At 38.7% G+C, this 25,380-nt stretch overlaps 1 protein-coding gene across 1 annotated transcript; it reads right to left on the bottom strand.

Moving 5' to 3' along the window:
• Window positions 1–15: 15 nt before the first annotated feature.
• LOC121951466 (regulator of nonsense transcripts 1-like) lies at window positions 16–24,322 on the bottom strand. Its single transcript, XM_042497797.2, has 24 exons — window positions 23,948–24,322; window positions 21,438–21,574; window positions 19,980–20,069; window positions 17,753–17,920; window positions 16,968–17,148; window positions 16,403–16,564; window positions 16,006–16,090; window positions 15,768–15,866; window positions 14,430–14,538; window positions 13,471–13,630; window positions 12,604–12,722; window positions 12,203–12,367; window positions 11,679–11,793; window positions 10,606–10,749; window positions 10,308–10,521; window positions 9,850–9,967; window positions 9,009–9,165; window positions 8,093–8,235; window positions 6,610–6,784; window positions 6,230–6,311; window positions 5,897–6,058; window positions 4,602–4,870; window positions 4,189–4,308; window positions 16–2,838 (listed from the first exon to the last, which is right to left on the bottom strand). Exons 1-23 carry the CDS (start codon window positions 24,116–24,118, stop codon window positions 4,192–4,194), a joined length of 3,342 nt encoding a protein of 1,113 aa, XP_042353731.1. The 5' UTR covers window positions 24,119–24,322; the 3' UTR covers window positions 16–2,838; window positions 4,189–4,191.
• Between the last annotated feature and the right edge of the window lie 1,058 nt (window positions 24,323–25,380).

Here is a 25,380-nt window from a genome sequence, read left to right as displayed (position 1 = left end):
ACAGTAAAGTCGTGATGAAGGAGCAAAAAAGAAGCAAAACTTTTAATTTTTCCAAGATCATCAACAGGAGAATCTTAGTGAGCATAGTTTTACCAACGACTAACATTAATCAGTGGGCAGGAATACAAAATGATGCCAACACAAAACTTCATTTTTACTTTAAACAGCAATAAGCCAAACAAAAAAATGTTCACTGCAAAAGTATAAAAGAGGAAAACATCCAACTCAAGAAGTTAGCTTCTAGTTACTGGACATGCACAAACTAGTGTATATGTGTGGGTAAGGGATGAGGTGTTTCATTTTTAAAATTTCTTTGAAAAGAATTGCATGATGATCTTCATAAGTAAGTAGTTCTTATATGCCAAAACACAGGTGCATCTAGCTAGTGATGTCGAACTTATCCACACAGGATGTAACATTAGATTAGGGAGCAAACAGACACTAATCTACAGATGATTCATACAAAAACGGGTTATAAATAACTTGATGTCATGTAAGATTTACCACCTGCACAGCTGACTTGTGTTGGTAAGTAATTTATGACGGGGATTACGAACATGTGAAACAGCCTGTTACAGTGGAAGAAACATATTCAAGTACCTGTGGCTGCTTTCCCCCCCATCTGTCACTCTGAGCACTTTTCAGCAAATGCTCTGCAGCTGAGTGTTGTCAAAATTTCCGATACATATAGATTCTGAAGTATTGATACACAGTACACCGGTGCCACCTTTCTCTCTTGCTCTCTTATTCTGAACATTTACAACAGTAATTCTGCTGTTCTCTGCTACTAACCAAGAAAACATAAGTTTTTGATGTCATGTTGCAGCCTTGTTATATTCATCTTTTCATAAAACTTTTCCCCATGGTACTGAGAAATAATATTTTCAAAGGTATTGTATCAAAGTTTGAAATGTGTTTGTTGTGACAACACTAGCCACTGATGGCTCCAACAAGCGTTCATGACAGAATATTAAACTGTAAATACCCAGCTTTAAGTCAGAGGTAATGTGACTGCGGTCATGAAAACGGCTACTGTTTTGACACTTTTTTAGTGTCATATTTTCCATGACATGAAAATGATAGCAGAGTTAGTACACCTCATAAGAAAACTTGATACTGATAAAACAAGCTGCATGGAAACGACACTAGTGTTAATCTATATCATGTGAACGGAGAACTTACAACACATGCAGAGCACTGAAACTATGACACAAAGTTCACTAATGTTGACTAGAACAAACTGCCCTTGACACAATGCATTACTATTTGTTCACACCTTTCTATAAGTTCAAGAGTTAGCACAACAAAGGACAAAAAAATAGTTACACTTGGGTTGTTGTGTTATAATAATTAGAGTGTCTTTATGCCAGATTTCACAGTGCGGGTCCAACATATAATTGTGTTGTAATCAATGGGCTAACTTGTGAAAATCTTTGATCAAGTTCATCTGCAACACATTTTTCACATGGGGCCTTAGAAGTTTTCATCATCCCTTGTCCGGAGTTGTCGTGTCAGGTACTCCATAAGCATGAAAACTCATAATTTCTTTTATAAAGGTTTTTTTTTTTTGTTACTCAATTTTACTGAGATAATCACTACATAATCTTATTGTATGCATATGCATTTTTGACTTTTGGGGAGGGGTCTGTGGGGTTTATCACCCTCTTGATTTGGCTTACTTGATGCATTTAGCTATATATGCTCAAGATGATCCCCGTCTGCGAGCTTTAGTGGCTTCAGGGTCAGCAGAAAAGAATGACAGCTTCATTCACTTACAAGCTGGTTATGTTGTTCACGTTCACTCTTTTGCACTACTAAAAAGATACACTTAGAAGAACAAAAACAAAATTGTCTCCCCATACTCAGACATCTGGAGCCCACCTCCTCAGATCTGGAGACAAAGATGTTTTTCTTTTATATTTTTAAGAGCTAATTCCACCACTTGTTCTTTGCAGAGCACCTTGAGAAAGACCTGCCTAGAAAGACGGCCGACTACACTAGCTTGCGTCACTGAAAAACTCAATGAAAACAGCCTTTATTTAGAAAACTTTCCAACTCAAAGCTGAGAAAGAAAAGCGAATGATCCGTGGCTGTCTGATCCTCTAATTTCGTTTGAACTCTCTGAGGCACCTACAGCGCTTTAGAGTTCATTTGAGTAGCCAAACAGTGTTTTTTTCACACTCTTCTCTCCTGGATGCTTAGATGTGACCAAATGCAGAGCCTCAATTCAAGCTTTGAGTTTAAAAAAGTTGCCATATCAACTGCTTCAAGAGTTGTGTCCCCTTTTGTTTTCTCTCTCTCTCCAAGTCACAGAAGACGTCCTGTTGAGTTAGCTTGGAGGACATTTGTGTGAGACACCTTTTCTCCATCTTTCTTAGCTTTTGGAGCAAGATTCCCAACCATACCGCCTGGAGATCCCCGAGGGTTCAGGGGCACACGTGGGACAAGATGACACAGTCGCCCACCCCTTTCCAGAATCGTTCGGACCTTCCACCCTCCTCGACCTGTCAAAGGTCTCGCCTCTCCAACTGCGCTGCTCCGACATCGACAGCTTTCTCCTTCGCCACGTCTTCGCGTGTGAGCAGCAGTGCCTTCTTTCCTCCACCAGCCTCCCGCTCTCTCGTCTCTTGCTCTCGTCCTGTCCAGCTCTACCCCCATTTTTGCTCTCACTCTTGTGATTGGTTGGTTTCTCACGGTCTCTCTCCTGTTACTTTCACACAGTGGTGCTTCGGTTGTAGCAGTGGAAAACGGGTATCCATGTTTGTTCTTTTTTGTTATTACCCAGATTAAAATACCATTGAACTAAGCTTCACACAGGCCTAGCTCCTTTCCAACAACCTGTCAGACAAATACAAAATATACGTACACATTAATATTTGTTTGAGGATGTAATCATTCGTCTTTTCAACATAATAAAAAATGAGCTTTTTATTTAAAGGAATAGTTCCATGTTTTGAAAAATGCCTTATTAACTTTCTTGCAAGGAGTCTCGTGAGACTTTCCCATGTCAATATTCTAACTATGAAGCTGGAGCCAGTTATCTTAGCTTTGCACAGAGACTGAAATCTAGATAACAGCTAGCTTGGTAAGAAAATCTAAACACCAGCACTTTGAATACTCACTATGTGGACAAAAACTAAAAGCTCACTATCTGGACTAAAAGCTCACTGTCTGGACTATTTCTAGTCTGGAGCAGTGACTTTCCTCACGGGGCAGTTCACAATGAAATCAAAAGTACATCATTTCTCTTACCTGTAGTGCTATTTATCAATCTAGATTGTTTTGGTGAGTTGGCGAAGGTTGATGTCGGCCGTAGAGATGTCTGCCTTCTCTCAAATATAACAGAACTATATGGCACTTTGTTTGTGGTGCTCAAAGCTCCAAAAATATATATTTGAAAAACTAAACAGCAATTCTCTTTCCGGGATCATGACCCTGTTTCTCAAGATGACCCACACACCTTGTTGTGAGCAGTTTCATGTAGGAAATTACTTTCTTTTTACCAAACTACATCCGCCAACCACATCACTATTGCTAGTTCACCTAGCACCACTGAGCTAGCTAACATTACAGCTTCTCGTGCTATCACTAGCACGAGCGTCTTGTCCATGACTAGTTGTACACATACTTCTGCGCAGTGATGCATTTGTCTTGACTGCTTAGTTACATTATGTTATTGTGTGATCAACCCTTAAAAAACACCAGTCACACAATAAGACAAACTAACCGATAGAGGCAGCAGAAGACCAGCACTTCTCGTGTCCTGGAAGGTAAAATTACTCGTTTTGTAAACAGAGACGTTGGAGACAGCAACGATAACTGCTTCAGTTCTCCATTGTAAAGGGCTGCCTGACAGGAAGGTAAAGCTGTGAAAGTATTTGAAATACAGCATACACATAAACAGCTATGTAAGCTTTGCAGTCGCCTTTGTCCACAGCAGTACATAGCTTAGTATCTGTGCCAGTACTCCTGTCTGCTTCTCCTTTCTCTGGGGGTGTGCCAACCACCATCTGCTGTAGGTAATACACTGACTATTGATAAATACCTCACACAACTTCATTTCAATAAATCTAAACTATCCTTTTAACTCTTGGCAAGGAGGTGAATAAGCTTATTTTCCAATATGTCAAACTATTCCTTTAACTTCAATGACTCATCTTAGTTTTAGTCCACAGTGGAATTACTTACAGTCTAGTACTGGGACAGTCCAGTCACACCATGTTGGTAGGCCCGCTCCCCCTGGTAGGTGGAGTCCTGGGACAAAGCCACATCAATCTGGGACTTGAACTCGTCTCCTAGGTAACTGTCCTATAACGGGACAAACAACAAATGAAAGAGGCCAGTCAACAGTTATTTCTTTCTTTCCAGGCAGAAAAGGAATAAGTGGTTTTGGACAAGCTGAAGTCTTTACTTTAGGAGGGAAACCTGGACAAACACTTGGAATAAATGTGCTAACAGCCCTGGCAGTGGGTCCTAATTACTATGAATAAACAGACTACAGAAAGCTTTCTTCATAGAGTGCACCTACTTAGCACTTAATAAAATGTCTTCACTTTATAATTAAGATTTATTCACAACGGATGACAGATAACTGAGCAAACCTGTGAGAGTTCAGGCTGGGAGAGCCCAGGCTGGCTCATCTGAGATGGCTGGCTCATGTTGATGTAGCCCTGCGTCAGCGGCCCCTGGGAGAAGGGCTGGGAGCCCAGGTCCTGGCTGGCCTGGCTGCCACTCATGTGGCCTCCATGCCGGTCTCCTCCTCCATTCCCTCCGCTGTGGTTCCCCATGTTGCCGCGGTTTCTTTGGCGCCCACCTCGAGTCCCGCCGCCTCCTCCACTGCCTGCCTTGCCTTTCATACCTCCACCACGACCTGGAAGAAAAATATGCCAGATGTCTGTTTTGAGTTCCCACACATTTTTATCAATGAATTTTCAAAACCTTTCCATACTACTCTACCCCATTTCCATGACTTTAAGTAAATTAAAATAAGTAAGCCTATATAGTGATACAACCATAAACACACACTTCCCAGGCATGTGTTGATAAGCAAACTGCTAGTGCTTGCTAATTTTACTTGCAAGTTAGACAATCCTGCAAAGCTGCATATGCTAATAGACCAGACGGGCACATATAGTCACTTTGCAAAACATCAAGCCGCCCCTTTTTTGGGGATAAAGAACTGAAGATCCTGTTGAAGTTTGACGTGTGTTTAGAATAAATTTGACAACAAGTTTTTGTTAAGCAAATGATTGTTTTACTGACATGTCTAAGAACTGTTTTACAATACCTTAATAAATTAAAGTTGATTGCTGTCATGTCCTGTCAGTTTTCCAGCATTTAATCTACAGGCTGACATTCAGTTGGGTACGACAGTCATGCTGCTGCACTGTATGACTGTACTGCTACTACAGCAGCCTCACACTCAAGCTAATGTTTGCTATCCATCAGCAGTAACTGTAACCAGCATTGTTTAGCACTTTACCACACTGACAGTAGATATTCATGAATCTCACATGCCTCATATTTCAGTGTGAAAGCCAGTTAACCTCCTACAAAACAGCTTTTAGGTATTTTCCTGTTTAACTTCTGGTGTGACGGCACGTTTATTTCCCCCACAAGGGGCCTGGTCTTAGCCATGACACAGTGCCTGTCTGGTCTATGTGTATACCGTAATACTAGTGACACTTCAACTGTCTAACAGCAAAGCACTACATTTAAAATTAGTAATAAACCATTGCAAACCATTTCCAGGCCTGGAAAACTTTCATAACTTCTCCAGGAATTTCATAACTAAGGGAACCTTGTATGAGTTGTTCCATAGCAGCTTTGACTTAACGCGAAGGCCTTTCAGAACCCCACATTTAGCATAACTAAATAAATTTTAGGTCTTATTTACCTGCAGAGGGTCCGTTGACCTGTCCCATGTACCCAGGTGGAGGTATGGGGGGCATCACGAGGTTGAAGGGGATGGGGATGTTCAGGGAAGTCATGGGACTGGGGCCCGTGCCAATCATACCAATCTGGTCATGGGTCTGGAAATACATATTGGATGAACGTCCTGTAGCGGAAAGAAGTACAGGTTAATTAAAGTTCCTTTAAAATTATAAGGCAGAGTTTTGTCTGTGCACATCGCTACTAGGAGGCACATTCAGTCTGTCTGCAATTAACTACCAAAGCAGATACAGTACATAAGTAAAAGAATAGTTGGTTTTTTTTGATAGCTTCTTACCATTGCTGCTGCGGTCATAAACAGATCCAGGAATGAGGGCCTCCCTGGCATCATACATGGCTGTGCTCATGAATCGACCCCCCTGCAAAATAAAAGAACAAGCAAGGCTATTTTGAGGTTTTTAGGAAATGCCTCATTATTTCTTGCATATGCAATGATTTATTACTCTGTGTTCTTAAACTACTTGTCCTAAGTGCACGAGTAAACTTTGATTTTCATCCTAAATCCTTCAAATGCCTCATCAGAAAGTACAATATTCATGACCCAGTTAAGAAATCCTGATTTCAGCATTTCTGTATGCGTCATGTGGGTAACACACACACACACACACACACACACACACACACACACACACACACACACACACACACTGAACTCACAGGGTTGATGGTGTTGACAAGCTTGCGCGGCTTGCTGAACTGCATGAGGCTCTCCCTCAGGTTATTCAGGGGGCCTTCAACTAGGACCTTCTGCTCCTTGTAGTAGTTCAAGAGGTGGTTCCACAGAGGCTGCTTGGACAGGGCCTTAGGGTTTCCCACAATAATGACACCATACCTACGCGACACAAGCAGAAGATGACTTAGTGATTAAACGTTATCATAAAGGATAAGTAGAAGTAACATTGATAACATCAACATATCAACATACTATTATTTCAGACTTTTACAATTTGTTGTTATGTAATACATCAGAAAATTCGACAAAGAAATTAATTTCTTGGAACGAAGACCTATCTGCCAATATCAATGAACAGGATTGGGAAAGGGCATGCAGTAAAGTCCATACAATGTCAATTAATAGTCGCTTAAGGATATTACAATTCAAATGGCTAATGCGTATATATACAACACCTGTGAAATTAAATAAGTACAATAGGAACATACCAGATATATGTATAAAATGTGGCTTAAAAGGTACGTTAATACACTGCATGTGGGAATGTGGCCAAATAAAAACGTTTTGGATAGAAGTGAAAAACGTAATTGAAAAGATAATTTTAAAACAGATCACGCTGGATTCCAAATTATTTATAATGGCTATATATCCGGATAAACATAACTTTAGTAAAGCAGAAAGTACCTTTATTGATTTCAGCTCATTGATAGCAAAAAGATGTATTGCTTTAAATTGGAAAAATATGAATGGACCTGGCACTTCCCAATGGTTAAAACAGATGTTAACTAGCCTACCTTTGGAAAGAATAACGTATATTCATAAATCAAAACAACATGTATTTGAAAAGATTTGGAGGCCTTTTATTGACTTTATTAAGGATTTGGATGTTTCTGATGACCTGACCAATTTTTGAATCCCTTGCAGCCATGCACTGTATCTAGTGATGATTACCTCCTAAACTCCAAAGAGAAGTAATGTTTGTGAAAGGCCCTGTTTTATTTTGTTTTATGATTTATTTTCGGGTTATTTTATTTCTGCTATTGTTTTTTTTTTTTTTTTCTTTTTTCTATATTTGGTCTATATATTTGTACAAAACATGTGATACTGAACTACTTTGTAATTACGATTATAATTGAAAATTGTTTCACTTTGAAAAAAAACCATAATAAAACATTTATGGAAAAAAAAAAACATATCAACATACTGAGAAGAACCTGAGATCGACAATAAACCGCAATGTAAGAGAACAGTCAATATGCAGAAAAACCTAAAATGTCTTGAGTATATATTTATTATTATAATTTTATATTATTATTATTATTATTATTATTATTATTATTATTATAATTTTATATTATTATTATTATTATTATTATATAAAAAGTACAAAGACATTTATGAAATCAGACACAGAGGGCCCTCTGGAGCTTATGCAAACTGCTGTTGTTTTACTTTGTGTTGTTATACCTGGCCCTAGTAAGTGCCACATTGAGACGTCTGGGATCATTGAGGAAGCCGATGCCCTGGTGCTCATTGGCCCTCACACAGGACAGGATGATGAAGTCCTTCTCTCTGCCCTGAAAGGCATCCACACTGGCAATTTCCACCTCCTACAGGAATAATAAAGAGAAATCAGTGGGGAAAAAAACAAACATTCTAGGATAATATATTTACAAAAGCTAAGAAATAATTTGTAATGCCTTTATTCAAAAATATATGTGGTATTGTTTAATATAAATAACAACAGATTATAGGTTTCTGGGGCCATTTCAACCCCCTCTTAAAGGGGATCTATTGTGATTTTCCTTATTTTTTATCTTAGGTGTTTTTTAACAGTGTTGTATGTTCATATTTAACATGGCTTAAGTTTCAAATATTGAGGTAAACATATGTAAAAGCAACCCCTGTCAGGGGTAAGACAGAGTGTGTCAGACAGAGGGTGAATACAGGTGTTCCAGCTCAGACATTATAAGGAAAAAGTGTTTTTAAATAACTGCTTATAAACCTAAAAATTATGTCCCCTTTAATCTAAACTTAACATTTGAGATCAAGTTTTTTTGGCTCAGATCTCGATCAGAGTCCTTATATATTCTGTTTCTACTGTTACAGAGTCCGATCTAATTACGAATCTATTTACGAATCAGCAGAATATACGCAATGCAGATTAAATATGTATCTAACACACTTAAATAAAGCTGTAGCCCACTACATTTGGCACACTGGATTATTCACAAGTGACCTGATCCAAATACTGCTTTTATTTTGACTTGCACCACTGCCCCGAAATAATTCTTTATATTCTACAAATTCAAAATCAAGCCAAATGCTTGAATCTTTTCTGATAAAGTGCACGTTTAAACTGTAAAAATATTTGTAACCATACCTGGTAGAGTTTGGTGTGAAGGGAGCCACTGAACTGCATGTACTGGACCAGGTAGGACCTCTGTCCCTCGTAGGGCGTAATAATGCCAATCTGATCAGGTTTGGCTCCAGCCTTAAGCAGTCTTGTAGTTATTTTCTCCACATTGGCTGCCTCAGTCCTGCATAGACAAGCAGGATGATTACATGACAAGAACATTTTGTAGAATTTCACATGGCACAGAAAAAAAATGAGTGTTTTGATTTGAAACTGACTTGGCTGTGTAGTATGAAAATTCTACTACTTTTTTTTTGTGCATGTACTGCGTTCATATCACTGCCTCCTTTAGTGACAGTGTACCCTGTGTCCAGAGTTTCTTAAATCCTGCACCCACAATGTCTGTCTCAGAAGCTGTGATCCATTCTCCCCCCAAAGGAGAGTGATGCAGCGCATCCATGGATTGCACTAACTAGCTAGCTTTATTTATCTCATTTAGCTTTCCCCATAGTTTGTCTCAACTGTGTGTTGTCAACAGAGAGAGACAGAGAGACAGAGAGAGAGAGAGAGCAGAGCAAGCGAGAGCAAGCGGGGGCTGAGTGATCAAGTGATCAATGCACTGTGAACAGCTCTACTATTAATAAGAATTTACCTATTTTCATAAGCAGAAAAATGTCAATAGTCGATATTGTGGCGGGCTACACAAATAAATCAATGTATGGTAAACACTGTAACGTAATACACACTGACTGACAATAAAAAAATATGACGGCTCGTTTTATAGTATATTTTACATTTACTATTAAATAAAAAAAACTTCTGGAAAAACATTAATATCAGTTCAACCTAATGATAAAAAAGTTGAAACCTGTTGAGATAGGATGTCCCAGAGCTGGCTATTTCCTCTTGGCCTTGGGTGACATAAAAGAACATTGGCTTGTCGGGTTGCGGCCACTGGAAGTCAAAGCCTTTCTTCACACGGTCCGCTGTAGAAGAGACAAACAAAGAGAAAAGACTCAGGTAAAGTGTAGCTTGTGTAGAGTGAGGTACGCAGAATTTTACATCACTAAATTACCAAAAAAAAAAGATACAAAAACAGGTAAAAAAAAAAAAGTAAAATATGATGTTAAGCTGCATGCAAGCTGCCTGGAAGTTCTCAACAAATTCTCTATGACTATTTCCACAGTCTCACATTGGACATCACTGGACAATAAACTGTCTGCTGTTTTAGAGCGCAGTTACAAAGGCTTTTACTGTCTATAAAGGGAAAGCCAAGGAACTAAGCACCAATAAATGAATTTAAAAATCAGTTTATTTTCATCATACCGGCAGTGACTCCATTCTGCAGAGAGCCCTCATAGAAGATGTTGGAGGGGAAGGCGCTGAGGGCCGGGTGCATGCGGTACTGAACCTGCAGTCGAATTGGCCGGATCCCCAAAACTACCAGACGCTCAAACAGAGACTGAGACAGACCTGCTTTAGCTGCCTTCTTACACATCACCACCGGGCCCAGCTGGCAGTGATCACCCACCAGAATCAACTAAGGAACAAAAGACATGATAACAAACTTATGAGTATAAGTCAAGACAGAGTAAATAATGGTGGACGCTCATGAGGCACCTACCTGCTTGGCGCCCAAGACAACAGGCACCATGCACTCTGGTTCGGTGGCCTGGGTGCTCTCATCAATCAGGATCGAACGGAACTGCATCTTGGCCAGACGAGGATCGCCCGCCCCAACACAGGTACAGCAGATCACATCCGCATTCTGGGAGGGAGTGAAGGAATTAAGTAAACATGTTTATGAGAAGTGAAATATGACTTGTTGCAAAACATTGCTACCACTTTTACTTTCTTATGAAACCATTACCCTGACACATACTCTTTTCAGTAGACCAGATTTGAATAAAAACCATGAGACACTTGAGAGCCTCTGGGGCGCCCAGTAGCTCACCTGTAGAGCAGGTGCCTTATGTACAAAGGCTATGTCCTTGCTGCAGCAGCCACAAGTTCAATTCAAACCCAAAGCCCTTTGCTGCATGTCATTCAGTCTGTCTCCCCCGTTCACTATAAAGCTGTCCTCTCTAGTGAAGGCAAAAAGCCAAAAAATAATCTCTAAAAAAAAGCCAGTTTTGCACATACTTCCCGTTAAATTGCTGTGAAAACCTTTTAGGCCGCTGGTGATTTTAACAATTCACTACGTTTAGGAACATTTCTGTCTTGCACCTTTTCACACATGCCCAGGCAATGCTGGAACAGATGGGGCAAAGACGTCCAGCAAATGCTGGTAAGGCAACCCTTAATGTATGCATGCCAACCGCCATAAAACTCAACACAAGGAGAAGAAGATGGGGCAAGGCTCGATGTATGTGCATAATATGGACGTCTGTTATTATTTTCAGGAACATGGTGGACAAGAAGCTGTTTTTGTCAGTTGCAAGTGTTCTTATTAATCAAAAGCATTAGTGTAAATGTTAAACAGTAAATTTTCCTGAAATGTGACTAAGTCTTGAGGTGGGAAATTGACGGTACAGATTTCCCAAAATATCGACCCTTGCAGGGAAATGTTCTTGGACATTTCAGGGACAGACCGCATGTTTGAAAATGATGTGAGTTGGTGTACAACTCATAGCAACAAAGTTCTGTCAGAAACAAGAAAATATTTAGTAGCACTTTGCGTAAGACATGTCTTCATACCATAAGTAGCTCCCTCTCAGCGGTGCGTCTCAGAGCTCTGTAGCGCTTCTCGTCTGAAGAGGACAGCTCTCCAGTCTCGTCCTTCAGCTGTTGGAGCTTCTGAAGTTCTGGCATACTGCAGGTATCAATCAGTTCAATACAAAATTAGTTCAATGGTGTGCTTGTGAGCAAAGACTAACATCTGTAACAGGCTGTATTCTATTTACTACCTGAGGGTCTGTATTACTAACTGAGGCCTGTAGTATTTCAAGCCGCCAATGATCATATTTGACCTTACTGGATTTCCATTTGTTGCTTTACAACATTAAACCCACGCCAACATTTGTCAAACAGGACTTGTTGGGAATGATGCTGCTTAGCAACATCGTCCTATTGAAGTAATTAATTATTATTGGAACAGTACTGTCTTTGAGAAACAAGAAGGTTTTTGTTCCAATAATATACAAGTATAAACATGTGCGATAGTAGTACTCACAGTTAGGGCCTTGCAATATTACTGTTGATCATAACTAATAATGTGTTACCTGTCCATGTTTCTGGTCTGGTTGTGCAGAGCCAGGAAGGACACAGGCGAGTCAATGGCCTCCCTGCTCTTGGCACATAGCCTCACCACCTTGAGGCCTGTCTGGTGGATCTTCTCTGTCAGCTGGTCGACCGCAATGTTACTGGGAGCACACACCAGCACTGGCCTGGAGGGAGAAAAGGTAAAATACTGTTTTAGGGACTATAACATATAGCTAGGCCATATGTTCAGAGCATTAGGGCTTACCAAGATAGCTCTGCATTCATTAAAATTCAAACAGAATATCCTAAAAGACAGATGTTCAATTAAATGTTGATTTAATAAATCACATTCGATATCTTCATGGCACCAGGTCAAACAAACAAAATATAGAGTATTAAAAGAGTTATGTATGGGTCTCACCCGTTGCCCTGTCTAGCCAGGTGGTAGACGATGGTCGCAGAGGTTACGGTCTTCCCTGTGCCAGGAGGACCCTGGATCAGACTGAGAGGACGCTGCAGCACTGTCTTTACAGCATACACCTGCATCACAACAAACCACATCCATGTGAGCCTTGAGGGTAAGGGACCTAAAAGGCTTTATACAGTAATTATTTGAAAGAGTTACACCCTCTCTTAAAACTCTTAAAACTATGTTTGATCTCTATTCTGTGTGATCTGTGATGTGGGGATGGTTAACTTTCCTGGTTATACATTGAAGAAGTCACCAACAGTTTTTTCCCCGTCTCTCTCAGTACATTTACATGCACAGTTAATTTGAGCTACGGTCATAGCTCGATTAGGCCATTTAACTGGACTACTGTCCTTGTCCCAGTATACAAGCACCGCAGGAGAATTATTTATTGGCAGAAGAATGTCCAAGTCCGCCGCGGTAGGCGGCGATATGCCCCCTTTCATCAACTTGCTTTTGGACCTTCTTCTGGTTGATGTTTTACATCACAAATCAAACAAGTTAGCAAGAGGGTAAACTGGTTACATGTCAAATGGTGATGCAGCACTTGCCACGCTGATAGCTTTGTCTTGTTTTCTTCCCTTTTTCTTTTTTTGTTTTTTTTCCCTCTGTCTTTCTTCTATGAATTCCGATTGAGGCGCATACATGAAGGGGTAAATCGACCCCCAACTGCATTATCACCATGTGTCAGTCCGACTTTGAGAAATTTGAGGATTTCAGTCAAACTAACATGTTTTCGTATATTATAAAGTCCAGTTTTAGTCGGACCAAAACAATAATTTGACTTTTTCTATCATGCTAACGTACTGACTAACTCACCTGCGAGTGGTTAAGGTCAGGCAGGCCTTGAGCGGTGAAGCGTTTGGGCAGCTGGCACTTGATGACCACATCCTCTACCTCGTGTCCCAGCAGTTTGTGGTAGATGTAACCTGATACTGAAGTCTCATCCACGGCAAACGTCTTCAGGGCGCTCTGCATCCTGAATGATGAAGACAGGAGTATTGAGATACTCTTTAAAAACAAAATCATTATTTAGTGGAAAAGGTACTATTTTACTATTTCAGTGCTGTAAAATGTGAAATACAGAGCAGAGTGGTGCACTGCAAATATAAATGCTTCACACAACAGACCCTCTGTAGTAGTGCTACATTTGACTAAATTTGCATAGACTAGAAATTTGATCTACAGCCTCTCAGTTTAAAATTGGAATATCTTGATGTCCATATTTACTCTCAAATACAATTCATGGATGAATTTTCCTTGACTTTTAAAAGGACCAACAATAAAGTTTTTTTTTCCTTGCCACACTTGCCTTGCATTTTTCAAAAATTTCAAATTTAAACACTATTCAAACATAACTTCATCTAGCTGGCATACAAGAAAAGAGAGACAAATCTAGACAGAAAATGATGAAATGTGCATGATGGTGAACAAAGTGTTGTCCCATATCGACACACATGAGAGCTTCGCTCAGTTCACAGCTATAGAAAATGAATCTGCCGTTATGTTCCATTATGTGGAAGGTTATCCACACAACATTACTGTCACAATCTCATTAAAAATGACCAAATTCCATGACTTTTCCAAAACTTTCAATAAATATTTTTTAAATTCCATGAATTCTTAAGGCCTGGAAATGTGACTGTGATTTTTCCAGGTTTTCCATGACTTTGGGAACCTGTAAAAATGGGCTTAATTTATAAATAACACTGGGTTTCAGATGTTTGTCATTCATATCAAAGCAAGAGATAAGAGTGTGTGGCGTTTCTTGTGAATACCTGTCAAAGGAAGTGGACTTCCACACAAAGTCGACCTGGAAGTTGTGTGGGATCTCCACTGGAGCCCCGGCACTGCTCCGCAGCTCTATGGCAATCTCATCACCATAGTCTGGTACAGTAAGTCAAGGAAGAGGTGAAATCATTGGACATAATACTGTAATTATCATTATATGTAGGTAACTCCTATGACAGTAAGACTGAGGTGCTTTATTTAATTTTAATTTGATTTACTGCACAAAGTGCTGATGACCAATCCGAGTTACTCATCTGTAAACCAAATGGCTGCAGACATTAAAACAGGTGACGCATCTGCACTTGCTTTTGATTAATCAAACCCAGCTGACTTTTCCAAAACTCTCAACAAGGATGCAGAGCTGACATTACAGCATCGTAGCTGTTGTATCGTCTATTTTGTGCCTATCTAACTTCCACTGGCTGCAAATTGTAATGTGTGTTCACCAGACTTTGCAAGTGTCTATAACTCACTGCTAATTTGCCGGCGGACTTTTGCTAGTGGATGGGCAGGGAGCTCGTGCTTACAAGTGAATGTAACTGTTCTGAACTGATTGATTTGCAAGGGAAATAAATTGAACTGAACTGGGGTGAAAATGATTTTGCTTAGGGGATTGACTGGAGTGGAAAACCCAGGATGGATTTTGTGTTTGGTGTCTGCGGGGGAATTGTTTCCTCAGTTGCTCTTGTTTTTTCCTTCACTTGAACTGTTAATACACTGACTTTATTTGAGATATATCTGTTGTGTTGTTTTATTGTTTGTTGGCCTATATTCGATGTTTGTTTTTGGGTAGGTGTTCTTGAGGATTCAAGATGTGAGTGAATTGTGCTTTAAGATTTCCTATGCTTGAGCCCTGTGTGCAGCTGACTGACTTAAAAATACTGACTCATAACCTGACAAATATATAATGTTAGTTGCTGACCTAACTGGCACTCCAAGAAACCAGTCATACCGTTAATTGAAACTTTTATGATTGATATGTTATGCTGTGTAGGTTCTGTTCTTATTGCTGCTAGATCAGGTAACTAACAATTTGTGAGCTGTATAAGCAAAATCTAAATATAAAATTTGCTTTCAAAAACCACCAAGACAGTAGAGAAAGACAGGTTTAGGGACATTGTTGTAGTTTCCAATAGCTACCACTAGATGTTACTAAAGACCAAGTCTACTGACAGCACGTTTCGGCAAAGCTCGACTTAATTAAGTGGCCTCCGTGCCTTTAACACACTTTGACAAAGTTATAAATATGTAAATTACAGATAATACGGGTGAAATGTGATCTCCTGTTAAACACAGCACATCTACTGTAACAGTCACAAGGATACTATCAGGGACTTTGATGACATGTCCGATGCCTTTCCATGGAGGAGCCAGGTCTCCTTTGTACCGCAGGCAAATTTCATCTCCCTGCATCAGTCGCATGTCTGCAGGACAGCAGAGGAGATGGACAGAAAAGATCAGTCTGTTCACTATACAACACTACATGGAGAAAAGGCACAATTAAAAAAAACATAAACAAATATCTAAATGACACTGAGATGTAGATATTACATTTCTAAATACCTGAGTCTGTCTTGGGAAGAGTGAAATAAGCAATCCTCTTCTTATTCAGGCCCAAGTCCCATCTGACTGTAATGTTGTCTTGAGTCTGTGAGAAGGCAGCATGTAAATATGTAATACCTAAATGTCAGCAGAAATCATTTTAGATTTCAAGAGTAAGGATTTTGGATGAAAAACTATAGTGGAAAAAGCTGAATATCGAGCGTAACAAAGTAATTCACCATGCCTCAAAGTAGTAGAATCAAAACACAGATGACTGTAACGGCATCATACATCATACATTTGTTGATGAATCCATTACTTCTTAAATAAAATTACACATTTGGACAATCTTGTTTGTAACAACTTACAAAAGGACAAATGTGTTTTATTTCACAATTTTCTCAGATTTTTTTCCCACCTGAGACTCTTTGAGTTTCTTATCGTAGTCAGCCTCCAGCTTCACAAGAGGACCAAAGATGTTCTGGTACTGGTAGGCATCCTCATAACGGAGCAGCACATGTTGGGGCTCCTCATCCACACCAGGCTTCTCCAGGTCCTCCAAGGTCGCAGTGGGATTCTCCTGCAATCAGAAAACACACGCACGCACGCACACACACACACACACACACACACACACACACACACACACACACACACACACACACACACACACACAGAGAGAGAGAGAGAGAGAGAGAGAGAGAGAGAGAGAGAGAGAGAGAGAGAGAGAGAGAGAATAGGAAACTATTAAAAAACAGAAACAGCCATGAAATGGGCAGTGAATGTGAAACTGTGAAGCAGAGAAAAAAAAAAACCCAGCAAACATGTGGTGAAGTTATTTGCATCACACCCAACTTACGACTATATCTGGTTAACTGTACAGATAAGCTCAACCCGCCCGAAGTCAGTTTCAAGCCATATGAGTTTATAATATTTACATAGTACAACGGTGGGTGTGTGCCACGACAGTTGCACTGACGTACCTTCCAGAGCTCCTCCAGCTTGTTGATCTGCTGGGCGGTGATCTGACGAGCCCTCAGCTGCTCCTGCTCTGAAGGGATTTTCACCAGCCAGGACAGGAAGCAGCGATCCTGAATGAGAGGCTGCCACTGTGAACTGTCCCAGTTGATGTCCTTCAGGCTGCTCTGGCTGGCACATGGCTGTCTGTGTTACAAACACAAAACAATATCTGCAACAGGGTTCCTACAGCTTAAGGAAAGTTAGAAAGTTAGATTTAAGACTGTTTCAGACTTTTTTTTAATGCCACTCAGAATTAGATTTATGACCAATTTTGCAATTGCCAAAATTGAAGGAAATTAGCATAAATTGACAAACAATACTAAGGGGGAGTGACAATTTTGCCAAAATGTTTACTCTTTTGGTCCGAAAGAGTAAAATAACAAATAAAAAAAATATCATTAAAGTATCCATTTGGGTTTCCTTGAAAAAGGACATTCATTTGTCATTTTATTGGATGGACTAAATATATATGTGTTGTTAAGATAAAACCAATTATTTTGAGATTTTACAATGCAACATAAAAAAACAGTCAGAAAATCCAACTACCGATGTATTTTCTGACTTGTGTAAAACTGATTTAAGACATGTTATTACCAATTAAGGCCTTAATTTTAAACTGATGAATTCAATGCCTCTTTTAAAGGACTCTTTTAAAGGATCTGCGGGTGCCCTGCTGTGAAGTTCTGTATTCAATTTGACAGCCCCCCATCAGCACAAAGGTCAGTGTGCATGGTCAAGGCACACTTACCTGCAGAGTAACACCACTACTGAGTCAGCTTTGGCAGGGATGAAGCCCAGAAGAAAGACGTTGCGACAGCCACAGTTGTAGCACTCCAGTACTGTTTCCCCCAGAGGGCCGTCTTTATGCAGGGTCACCTCCTTGGACTTTGCTCTCACCAGGTGGTTTACAATGTGGCTAAAAGTGAAGTGAATGATAATTAATGCACCAGGGTGAGGAAATGCCAGAGACTACAGTCCTGTATAGAGGATGTATTACACACTATTGATTTATCCTTACGTTATCAGACACAAATAACACATGACTGAACAAGATTACAACAAGAATAGCTCCTAGATGCACTGAGGACAAATTATCATTATTATATAACAATATGACCCAAAAAACCACAAGATGCAGTCATCTGCTACACTGATACAGCCTGATGCAATTTCTGATTAGTGTTTTGGTATTTTGCCACGTAAGTGTTTACTAAAACAGCTTTAAATACAGAGACCCTGCAGACTATCACAGTGTTAATAGAAACATAAGTTCAGCAAAAGTCCAATTGTGAGAGGATTCACACCATTACCAAATGTGTTACTCTCTATTTGCAGTTTTCTTCTGAATGCTTGAACACTAACAGTAATTCTTGAAGCACTTTCTGTGAAAACATCAACACTTGAATCCAAATATTTACCAAATGTGCCAAAGTGAACGCACCTCCTCTACACTCAGTTTGCAATTTAATAACACACATCTTACAAAACTATAAACACTGGTCCCTACTTTGATTTTGCTTTTTGCCAACTGCCCTTCCACACTGGCTATGTTTATATGCACACTGGTAACCCAATATTATTCTGAATATGACAATATTCTGAATTTGATGAGGGTCATGTATACAGCAAATTACCTTTAGATATTCTGAATTTTCCGAATTTAACATTTTCTGATTAAGACATGGGATATGGTAGTTTTATGCATTTGGACGTGCATGCAGTGCGTTCGGAACAGTTAACGCAGTTTGCGACCCATGGCCTCTCGTCTGTTTACAGCCAGCTCTCTGCGTTGTCATGGATACATTGTACACAAATCAACTCACCAACAGTTTGTAAGGCTGTGGCGTAGAGATGCATGCCCACAAGAAAAGTCAACATTTCTAGTCAGTGAAAGAAAAACACCTTCTTTTAAACATTATGAAAGACTTGGATATCAACAGGTTTTTGGATATGTGCAAATATCCCAGCGCACGCCTTTTCAAGAAGGTGGCTGAGGGAATGAAAGAGGGAGGCTTTTTGCATGATCCAAAAAGTCCGTCACTGGTGGAAACTTTGAAAAAATAATTTCTGGTGCAAAGGAGCAAAATGACAACAGCTCCAGCAGATCCACTTTTCTACATATTGACGTGATAAAGGACATGTTAGTTTGGGCGCGTTAATTGGCGTCAGCACGGCTGCATTTAAATAGGAGTATTAGTGGAAAATTTCTTTTCATTAGCCCTGTTAAGCGCTCAGAAGGAATATTGCCTTTTTCAGAACAAGGGCAAAAACTGGACTATTTTGTGAGTGTAAATACACTCATTGACACGTTTGCCGGTCAAGACAGCATCGTATGTGATCTGGATGGCTGCACCCACAAAGAGATTTAGCTCCATTTTTTCAATGTGCCCCAAACCCCAAATAGCAAAAAGTATCAAAGATAGTGCATAGGCAGTCAGAAAAAAACTGGAACCCTTGATTTAACCAGCTGCAGTCTCAGTGTCAGAACCATCAGAGCATGAAGTTGCAAACGCAGCATCAGTTGAGCATTACTGATTACTGATTGCAGATAATGCATTTAAGTTCATTTACTGTGTAAATTTAAGCATGTGTAAGAGGAGACCAGGTGATTAGAGACAATTATTTGATTCACAGAAATAAATAGCATATTGCTGATGTGTTACAATGCTGATTCAAAAGGGAGCATAGTAAAAAAAAAACTACTACTTGCTTAAATAACAAATACTGGCCTAAGTGATCATTACAAGTCAAAAAACATACATGTCTTTAATAATGTTTTTAACTCCATAACCAAACATGAACTTATAAGCGAGGCTTTTGAACACAACAAAGACTTAGTATTACAGTTGCTGTGTACTGCACTTCTGCCAGGATTATACTCCACCTGTAAAATGATCCTCTCCTTGTTCATTTAGCTAAGTACACCAACAGGGAGGGTCAATAAAAAACCTGATAAGTCACTGACTGTATCTTACCTGCCGGATGTGTTTCCACGGCCGTTACAAAACCACTTCTTGCTTGTGTTGCAGTAGACCACACAGGCTGGATCATGAATACCACAGTAACTGAAATAAAGATGAGTCAAAATTGAAACAGAAATACAAAACATTACTGTTCAGAGCTGCTTAAAATCTAATGTCATAGAACAAAACAGTAAAAATAAGAACACAACTTGTGATAATGTCAAAATGTATTGATCTGCATTATAGTGCAGAATCTCTGGTGTTGCAAACATGCTTTACTGATGCAACTAAAATCAAAATGGTGTTGCAAACAATCTTAGAGTCATTTTATAGCTGTCTACAACAATAGTGCATGCACAATAAATTATTTTGCCATTTTCATGAGCAAACTAATTGTGACTTACAGAACCTTAAAATGCACATTAATTACAGCCCAAGTAATTAAACAGCCAGGCGGATATGATAAAATTACGAGCTTACTGCAGATCAGTATTGGCAATAAATGACAAGACATTCGAGTACAGAAATGCCAAAGATACTGTATGATTTTATACAGTGTCTCCACTCTGTAGTTTGTGCACCAGAGTGTAAGGTCTGTAACCGTAAAATGTCCTGATAAGTACATTTTCAAAAACGTTTATGTTTTGGACTGCATACAGAAAAAAATGACTTTAAATATATGAATATAAATATATATTGACCCCAAATCAAACTGTATGTTGCTGACAAGTATCAAAGTTTCTATATATGTATATTTATCTATATTTGAGAGAACATGTTCGCACATTTGTTTAGGAAACTGAGGCCTTCACTGTCTGTCCAATAAACTCTGTTTTCAATGCCAATCTTGAAAGATATGGTGATACATCACTTTTTCATAGAAACAAACTGACAAACAAACAATTCAGCTAGGCAACTGAGGATGCCTGGGATGTCAGACATACTCAACAGGACTGTTTTGGCACAGCCAAACTAACGGCTGACAGCCAGCTTGTTAGTTAGACAGCACGCAGGCTGTGAGTGTGAGAAGAGCAGCACTGCTTAGCATGACATAACAATAATAATGATTAACAATTGTTGACATTAGACATGATGCAAGATGTTCTGATAATTTGGCTTATGTGCCATCTGTAGAGTGTGTGAGTGAGTGAGTGTCTGTAGAGAGGTGTGTGTTGCCCACAAGGGACAGTAAAACACTAAAAATAAGAGGACAAGATGGACAGAAACCATCTCACTGAAATTTGATATACTAGTACACTGCAAATTATTTTCAGACATTATGGTCAACATAAAATGCCCACAACCCCACTGAGACTTAATTGAGGCTAAAGAGCAGGTTGTACGGTTACAGTTTATCAAATAACAACAACCATTAACAACTGCAATACCACACTATGTACAACAGAAATAAAATCATAATGTGATTATTTTCCACTCTGATGACAGCCGCGGTACCAACAGTCACTTTACCTGCAAGCATGTATAGGGAGATCCTTGGTGTAGTAGGTGTCCTCCTCATCCTCCTCAAAGTTCAACTCTGCCAGCAACTGACTGGCTTTCACCACAGGGTCATCTCCATTCTGTAGCACGCCATCAGGGCCATTAACCTGAGGATACAGATGTGTAAATCATAAAATAGAAAATTGACGATTATTACTGTGTACATTTGCTTATCTATGGAATTGAAAATAAAAAACCAACTGGACGGAGAATCTTAAACAGCATGTGTGCATCTACTTTCCTCCTTGACAGCTTTGTCAGACTATTACAGATACTTCCATTTAAAAATGGTTTCAGGTTTCGATTATAATAAAGTGTTTAAAATATTTTTTAATCCATTTACGGGTCCTTGATCTCATGATCAATAATAATATAATAAGAATAATAATAGTAATAACAACAACAACAACAGTGTAAAACTATATACTGTGGGAACTGAAACCAAATTATTTTTCTTGAGATGGTAATTGCACCTTGAAAATCTCATACCATAGCAACCCTAAGTGCAATAAATGAATAATACAAAATACTAATACAACTAGTATAAATATAAAACCAGGTGGTGTCTATCAATGAAAACACATGTATAGTGCAGTAAACATATAGCATATAGTGCAGCTCTCTGGTGCTAACTATAAACTAAAACTAAATGTAAACATAAACTATGTGGGATAAAATAACTATAAAGGATTATAGTTAGGTAACAGATTGTGCAAAAACTGGACAGCAAACCAGATGCATTACTAAAGTCCTATATTTCACTTGTAATCTTGCTTGCTGTCTTTCACATCTATAAACAAACTGAACTCTGAGCTCATCACTCGGGTCACTGTCACTTTACTTTGCACAACATGTCACTTTACCTTTCTTTAAACTGAACTGTTTGCACCTCTGTATGTACATATTTATTCACAGTCTTGCTAAGCATACAAATTACTACAGCACATTCCTGTTACAGTGTGTGTAGTCATAATACCACCGATTTATGTCACTTTTGTATTATTATTATTATAATTATACATACTTAAATGGCATAGTTTGAGGGAGCCTGTGACCTAAAGTTTATCAGTGGCAACAACTGTTCTTGTCCACTTGATAATGACGATCTCTTAACCTTTAAAGCTGTTTGTTGACAGCAATATCACACTGATTGTATCCAACCAATTGTATCGACCAACCTATTTGATTGTTAACAGTGCATACTACAAATATTTAGTACATTTAAGTGATAGTAAGTATAATAAATATGGGCATTTGAGGCAGATCTGCCACACTAGCAACTCCATGTCACTCTTGGTTTGTATGGCAATACAGCCCTGCATTTCCGGAGGTGAAAATAACATTAAAAATCAATAATACTTTAATTATATATTCATTTATTCCGAGAGCAGTAGCGCCTGCTAAATATAAATGGCTCTTGATGGTGAGACATGACATACTGCATTTACTCTTCTTTACAAATATGTGTTGCCCACCAAAAATCAAAGAGATGCTTTTAAAAATAATACAGACACTATCCAGTAAATTCTGTTATTCATAAATACAGTCCTGAAATTAATGCCAAATGCACCTTCTGTGACAATATAAACATTACAACACTATTTTTTTACATTTTTAATTTATTTTTATTACTTATTTGGCTGGTGAGTGAAGCAAATCTTCCAGTCAAATCCATATTTTACCAGCATTTGGCTGGTGCTAATTTCCAAACCTGCTTGTGACTACCCTCTGAACTGATTTTCAGTCGGATCTACCAAGACTTTCTGACAAGAACATTTCAAATAAAGAAACTGATTTGTTACATATATTCATCCAGATTTCTTCAATTAGAATATCTAATTATATCGTACAATTAATTTAGTTATCATTTTATCTACATTTTACATTCGTAAAATATATATTTTTAAAGAATTCGTCCGGATACGCCACTTTCAGAAAAAATCAATTCTATATACATATTTTTAAAACAATATCAAACTTAAAAATATGTAATAAAAAATAACCAGCACTATTTTTTTTTTTTTTGCAAATCTTAGAGCCTTTTATGTAACTAGTTAGGAAAACCCCTGTGTGTGTTCATACATGTGTCTATTTTATTTTTGTCTGTCTGGTTTGTACCTACTTTGATTTTGTTTCCATTTGTAATTTTTGGTATTGACCACCGTATTGCTGTTTTCAAAACTGTTACAAAAAGTTAATATTAAATAAAATAAAATATATTTAAAAAAAAGTCCTGCATTGACATGCTAGCTGTGTCAGCATGCTAACTGTGCTGTCAGCTAGCAAACTGTGCTAGCTAGCTAGCGTTAGCATGTAGCTAGCCAATTAGCGATAACATGGCATGGTAACAGATGGAAGGCGTCATCATGCTAACCGGAGGTAGCCAACGATGTTGTTAGCTAACGCAAGCTAATTCTCATTTTGTCAACACAGGAGAAGACATATTTTGACACCGAGCTGCACCGAATTATTACACGCACCTGGTTGTCTAGCTGACTCTGGGTCTGGCCTTGGGTCTGGGTCTGGCTCGGCAGAGTGAAATCGGTGAAGTCGTACTCGGAGCCCTGTGTGTCCGCTCCCAGCAGCTCGGCTTCCTCGGTGTCGAGGAACGTTAGAGTCTGCGAGCTCGGCCCGTACGCCTCGACACTCATGTTTTCTCCCTCTTATTATCGGTGTTTACCCGCTCCGGCGAATATGACACAAACTGTTGCTATTCCAAAATAAAACGAAATAACTAACACACTAAACTGATGAGAAAATTACAAACACTGTTGGTGAGAGGGATAGAGAGAGCCTCGACTATGGCTGCATTCCGTTTGTTTTTCCCCCCGCACGTTTCCTCTCCTCCCTCACTGTCTCCTACAGGAAGTCACCTGCAGGGAGCGAGGGAAGGAAAGGAGACAAGGAGACATACGCGAGAGGAATGTAATATGGGATAATTATTTTACATATCTTATGAAAGTCCCCTTTGTCAATTGTTATTATTATTGTTATGTTTATTGTTGTTGTTGTTGTTATGTTTATTGTGTGATTGTATGTTTGTTGTGTGATACCATGTTGTGTGATTTCATGAGGCTCATGGGTGTGAATGCTTTTTCATGTTGTTTGAGCCCCGAATCGAAGGCAATTTTCTGTCACTATGTGATAGAATACATTTTTAAAAATTGTAAATCTTATTATTATTTTAATTCTTTTCAATAATAATAGTTATTGAAAAGATTTAAAATAACAGACCATTATTTGAGTTTATTTTTTTTAAGTATTTGATAAAGTGAGTGTAATTTGATTCCTTCATGTGGTTTACGATTATTAGCCATAAATAGTGATTGATTTTGTTTGGAATTAAAAGTTAGATCAAATAATTTAACAATTATTACACATATTAATTTAACTGACCTACTTTATGTTATGTTCTTTTTCTTTGAGGTTTTCAGCCTAACAAGCTCTTAAATTAACCTTTCAGTAAACTAAGAAACTGAGTGGAGCTGACCTCTGTTGTTGTCTATGCCGGGTCAAGTTAAAGCAGGCACTGAGGCTGAAGCCTGACAGAAACTCAACTTTTCTGTCTCTTATTATTATTATTATTATTATTATTAGTAGTAGTAGTAGTAGTAGTAGTAGTATATTTACAGCTTTTCCATTTGATATTTTATTAGTTTATTTGACAGTTTATCTGGTCAGTGATTACCAAAAAAATAACTATAAATCATCCACAGTTAGACTAGAGGCCTCTTTAATTAGATCTTTGTTGTCTTTGAAATGTTAGAAAAGGAATGCTAAAAATAGAATAAAATTACACATGTAAACACAGCATTTTAAATTATTAAATATGCATGATAATCCAGTTTGCATCCGCAAATAAATCATGCCATTGTGTGGTAACACTAAGACAACAAAGCAATGAAAGGAGAAG

This window comes from Plectropomus leopardus, chromosome 12 (assembly GCF_026936395.1).
Source record: "Plectropomus leopardus strain MGB_pleo_1.0 chromosome 12, ASM2693639v1, whole genome shotgun sequence".
In the NCBI taxonomy this organism is placed as follows: domain Eukaryota; kingdom Metazoa; phylum Chordata; class Actinopteri; order Perciformes; family Serranidae; genus Plectropomus; species Plectropomus leopardus.
The sequence above is the reverse complement of the archived record's forward strand: the minus strand, read 5'-3'. Positions and strand labels throughout refer to the sequence as shown.

Bases quoted from the DNA above. Each gene is read 5' to 3' on its own strand.
- LOC121951466 (XM_042497797.2), bottom strand. From the start codon at position 24,118: ATGAGTGTCGAGGCGTACGGGCCGAGCTCGCAGACTCTAACGTTCCTC. The intron at 13,631-14,429 runs GTATTCACAAGA...TTCATCATTCAG, and splicing joins AAGTCCACTTCCTTTGACAG to GATGCAGAGCGCCCTGAAGA. The intron at 9,166-9,849 runs GTTTCAACTTTT...TTGTCTATGCAG, and splicing joins GGGACATCCTATCTCAACAG to GACTGAGGCAGCCAATGTGG.